Raw genomic sequence first — 5,000 nt, 5'->3', positions numbered from 1 at the left:
CACAAGTGGTCTACACACAGAAAATGATTCAGACTGAAAGGAAAACCACAAAATGGCTTGAATCGGAGCGTTGTGCTGTTGTTACCATTATAGGTTGTAGAAAAGAATCAAATTACAGAGAGGTGGGACTGCCAGGAATACAGCATGGAGCCTGGCCAACCACTTTCAGTTAAGTGGGTGGAGGCTTAATCCAGTGATCCACAATCAAGATGAATTCACACCACATTCCTGTAGCAACTTTTTATTAGAAAAACATTTTTTTAAACCAGGAAATAGCAGTCCAGAAGTGAATGTTTGGGTCACATCCTGTATTTGTACATTTTATTTTGTTATGTTTTAGTTATTTAAGATACATTTCCAAGACGGAGGAGATTTATGTGGGCAATTTCCATCTTTCTATATGTCAGCGCTGCCATCAGTCACCGGGTTTGACCCCAGTCGAGAGTTTGCTGAGGTCTGAAAACGACAATATGTGGAGCAAACGTCTTGCATTAAACACAAATTATAGAGGGTAAAAAACTAAAACACTATACATATCAGAACAGTGCAGGCGGGATGCCGTTTCCAAACAGGAGACTCCAGGAAGTCGGGATCTTCCATTTGTTGGGCTGTTTGCTCTGAAAGGAGAATTGGAGAACAATGATTCTCCTCACAGTGACATTACCACTCCTCTGAAACTTTAGGTTGCTTTAATGCTGCGCCGTGGTGTCACTTACATTATCGTCCAGCAGATGGAGCCAGTCGTTGAGGTGGTTCGCCAGAGCGAAGGCATCGGGGATGTTGTCACCTTCTGAACAGAAGAGCAGCAGCACAGCCAGCGGGAGGTCCTCTTTGCAACTGTGCAGCACACGTGATCACACAAACACAAATAATATTAACAAGGAAGTCTTACTGAGGCGTTTCAACATACTGAAAAAGTGTCTGAACACACCTTTATTGTGATTTATATTGGAATAATTATTAAACTGTAACAGTGACCCATGCTCTTACACACAAAAATAAAAATCATTTTAAAACCAGCTCCCTGTGTTTTTGATGATCTTTTGTCTACCTGCAGGTCTCCTGTCTCTACCTGTCTGTGTAAAGTCCTTTGGTGATGCCTCCTCCGGGGATGCAGAGTCGTGGTTCCGTGTTTCCGTCTGTGAGTCCGGGGAAGGCCGGGACTCGCTCCATTTCCCTCCAGCCCAGCTCCTTCAAAGCGTCCGCGCTCCCTTTCAGCAGGGACGGCGTGACCAGGTACCTCAAAGGAGTGCTAGCAGAGACACGTGTTTGTTGAGCAGACATGATTGAAAAATGCAAAAGTGAAGAAATAAGGCGATGGCGTCGTACTTACCCCTGCAGCTGCTGGTCATCTCTCTGGTAGGCGTGGCTGCTGGAGAGGACGACAGTCCTGGAGAAGCCGCTGGATTTGATCCAGGACACGAGCAGCTGACGAAACTTTTTGGTCTTTGACTGCAGTTTAAACAAAGGTAGAACAAAAGAAAACAACAATAGGCATACAGTATGAAAGGAACTCAGAGAATGAACTGACGTCATACTGATGACTGATTGTTACCTGAAGAATTGGTGCTCTGATCTGAAGGACCGCCAGCTTCAGTTCTGCTGCTGCGTAAACTGTGGATTACAGAGGGTTACTTTTCTTTTGACTTCACAGCAGCTGCAGACAAAACTGCTGATCACCTGACTGATGGTTGACAACAACAGGACTAATGTCAACTAATAAGACAGTGCTGATTAAAAACAACCAGAAGATCACAGTTGGGATAGCGGACATCCCAGCGCACAGCAGTAAAGAGACAGTAGACTTGAAGGGAACATTTCTGAGTCGTTTTGTTTTTGTTTTTAATTTCTGATCAGAAATGTCGACATCTCTGTGTTAGACAGGCACCAGCAGTGACCCAACTGTACCTTCAGCAGGAGTGTGCAGCTCCTCGCCATCTTCTTTGCTGCTGGCATACGGGTTGTTCCCGGCCATCGGGATGAGACAGTCAGTGTGTATGTGGCCCACCCTACTCATGTTCAGAGTGGACACGATGAGATCCACGGCCAGCTGACCCACGTTACCTACAGCCACCGCAGGCTGGAGGAGGAAAGAGGGAGAGAAGTAACAAAAGTAAAGAGAAGGCGAGAATCGTTTTAATCACTTTTTCCTTTTCCTGAGCACATTTTAGTTGTGCAAAACATCTGATAAAGAAAAACATGCGTTAGAGAGGTCCAGTTTTTACTAGGCCTCTAAGTTTTTTTCAAGTTTTAGGACAGTTGCATTTTTTTTTGTAGTTTTATTGCACTGTGCAAGTTTAAAGTCACCCCTTATTTCTTTATATTTTGCAATAACAATGGAAAACAGGTGCAACAAATTGTTCAAACATACATGGAAATACAGCAGGCAAAAACAAATTTGTACTATTATTCTTTAACATTTTCCATAGATGTAACTAAAACAATGGGAATAAACGTTGCCATGCATTATCGTGACAGGGTGCGCGTAGTGTCATGTGTCATTCATTCATCCCTTGAGTTAGGTGTCTTTTATGAGCTTGAATGTTTCACAGGTAAATATTTAGTGGCTTGACACACAAAAAGACTGCTCTGAAAATACAAAGAAATAAGGGCTGGCTCAAGACTGTGCCTCTGCGTCCCTCCACAGTGAACAATAAGGCTGTAACCGTGGCGCAAACACCCAGCTTGAATCCAAGGGGTTTAACAGGACTTTTGCATTACACGTGTAGGAATTAAAGGTATTTTTATACACAGCCAGTTTCTTGGATGAAAATCACAGAAGTGAAGCTTTTGTTTTCCCCTGGTGATTACACGAGTCTCATATGAAAGCATGAAGCAGGAACTGATGGGAGGATTATTTTCGTCCGTCACTCACCATGACGAGGGTAAAATCTCTGAAGGAGGGTGCTGAGCTCTGCGAGGAGATAAACATGGTGCTGTTCAGCCAGCAGGCACACACGACCCTACAAGCCTTCAGATAAACAAACTAAATTAAAAGTTAGACGTCTAAATTACAATCCCAAGGCAACTTTCGCTTCTATTTTCATTCCTCGCGTTGTGGACCTGCTCGGCTCTGTGTCGACTGTTGATGACGGTTTCAGTACCACGCGGGGATGCCCAAGTTAAATGTTACAGTGAAGCTTTGTTTGTTTTTTAATAGTTTTAAGTAGACTTCTTTAACAAGCATCCACAGATTTGTTTAAAGCTCCAAGTGTTTTTTTTACTTACTGTCATTTAAAGTGGTGTTTTATGTGTTTCTATTACGATCAGGCATGTTAACGGTCAGACTGTAGCTCTGCAAAGATTTACTGCGCGTTAGAGATCCTCAACTCTGTTGCCTCAACTGTGCTGTGTTCATTTATCTATCGATACATACATCCATAGATCCATCCATCCACCCATCCGTCCGTCCCTCCTTCTGTCCTTATATGTACTATTGTATGTGTGGTAAAAACATACATAATTTATTTACACTCGGCAGAATTGCACATATAAATATATATACATGCTTCACAGAAGCATCAGGAGTCAGCTGATGTTCATTCACGCTTCCTTTCATTTTTATTCTATTTTTATTTCTCTTTAAATGAAGGATGCCTTCAAGGATGTGGTAAAGGGATAATATATTCCTCTCCAGCTTGTTGTGCTTAAAGTAAGATTAAAGGTGGTGTAGAAGATGAAAATTGCATAACAATCAGACATGTAAGTTACTAAAGAGAAACAGCTTTAATTAGTCAGTTTGCAACAGGTCAGTAACATGGTTGGGCATAAAAAGAGCACCTTAGAGTGGCCGAGTGTCTCAGAAGTAAAGATAGCCAGAGGGTCAACAATCAAGTTTACAAATTCTGGAACAATTTTAGAATAATGTTCCTGAATGTAAACTTTATGAAGATTCTGAGAATCTGTAGGAATCTCTGGGCGCAACAGACAAGGCTGAAAAATCGATACAGGATGTCCGTCATCTGTGGGCAAGGCGTTAAAAGCAGGCCTGATTCTATCATGGATATCCCTACATCTGTCACAGGGTGGAAGTAATTTTAATCTTTTATTCTGTGAGTTTCACGGTGTCTGCATGCTTTTATTTTGAAAGTGAACTACTTCCAGCCCACATCTCCCCAATTAAAATAATGTCTTCGCTGGGCTAAATCTAATTTAAACTGAACTGAGGCAAAGTGAAAAACTGTTCTATGGTCAGACGAGACAAGATTTGAAATCTTTAAAGTCAGATGTGGTAAACAAATTATGAAACCAACTGAAGAAGATTTCAATGTAAGGGTCTTCAAGCAGCTTTTTAAACTTTTTTAATGTGTCTGAAACAAGCAGAGCATCATTTAAAACACAACTTAATGATTCTGTTTACACTGTATGCAAGAAGCCATTAACCCTGAGTACCCCACATGTAAGAGTTCATCATTATTATTATGTGATGTACTGCTCTGGCTGCAGAGCGTGGGTGTCTTCAGAGACATATTACCTGGGCAAAGGTTCAGGATGAGTCACATCTAAAGCTGCAGCTCGAATTTCTCCAGACTGCAGAGCTTTGACTAAAGCATCCTGATCAACAACCAGACCTGAAACATGAAAAGTCACAAAATCAGGCTGAAAGCACAGAGACTGGTGAGGACTCGCATCTCTGCTGACGTTGACCAGGGTTGCAGTGGGTTTCATGAGGGACAGCTCCCTGTGGCTGATCAGGCCTTTGGTTTCAGGGGAAAGGTTGACAACGAGCACAACAAAGTCGGCCTCCCTCAGCAGGTCATCCATGTTCTCACAGTAACTCGCCCCCCACTGACTGCTCATCTTCAACTCTCCTGAACAATACACACACACAAAATAATCACAAATGTACAATAAACACTGTATTAACGTCAGATTTAAAATTGGGATATTTAATATATATTTAAACAGCATCAAGTCAGTTAAATTTCTGGTATATTGATCAGTTGAGTAGCAGAGGGAGTTTAATCAGTATCAAATGCTTTGGTGATGATAAAAATTAA

General features: G+C 41.9%; 1 protein-coding gene across 1 annotated transcript; it reads right to left on the bottom strand.

The window, feature by feature from the left end:
• psmg2 (proteasome (prosome, macropain) assembly chaperone 2) lies at positions 1–3,097 on the bottom strand. Its single transcript, XM_086279923.1, has 7 exons — positions 2,876–3,097; positions 1,909–2,080; positions 1,556–1,614; positions 1,334–1,452; positions 1,073–1,252; positions 717–837; positions 1–617 (listed from the first exon to the last, which is right to left on the bottom strand). The coding sequence occupies exons 1-7, from the start codon at positions 2,930–2,932 to the stop codon at positions 537–539; spliced, it is 789 nt and encodes a 262-aa protein (XP_086136049.1). The 5' UTR covers positions 2,933–3,097; the 3' UTR covers positions 1–536.
• Between the last annotated feature and the right edge of the window lie 1,903 nt (positions 3,098–5,000).

This window comes from Aulonocara sp. 'chitande type north' Nkhata Bay, linkage group LG22 (genome assembly GCF_057382095.1).
Source record: "Aulonocara sp. 'chitande type north' Nkhata Bay isolate Kocher_YH1m ecotype deep benthic linkage group LG22, A_spYH_male_GT1.1, whole genome shotgun sequence".
NCBI classification, from domain to species: Eukaryota; Metazoa; Chordata; class Actinopteri; order Cichliformes; family Cichlidae; genus Aulonocara; species Aulonocara sp. 'chitande type north' Nkhata Bay.
Note: the sequence above shows the minus strand (reverse complement) of the source record. Positions and strands in the feature narration are given on the sequence as shown.

Excerpts from the sequence above, each read along its gene's own strand:
- psmg2 (XM_086279923.1), bottom strand. The coding sequence starts at position 2,932 with ATGTTTATCTCCTCGCAGAGCTCAGCACCCTCCTTCAGAGATTTTACC. Across the intron at positions 2,081-2,875 it reads GAGATTTTACCCTCGTCATG|CCTGCGGTGGCTGTAGGTAA; the intron begins GTGAGTGACGGA and ends TTCCTCCTCCAG. Across the intron at positions 1,615-1,908 it reads GCTGCACACTCCTGCTGAAG|TTTACGCAGCAGCAGAACTG; the intron begins GTACAGTTGGGT and ends TGTAATCCACAG.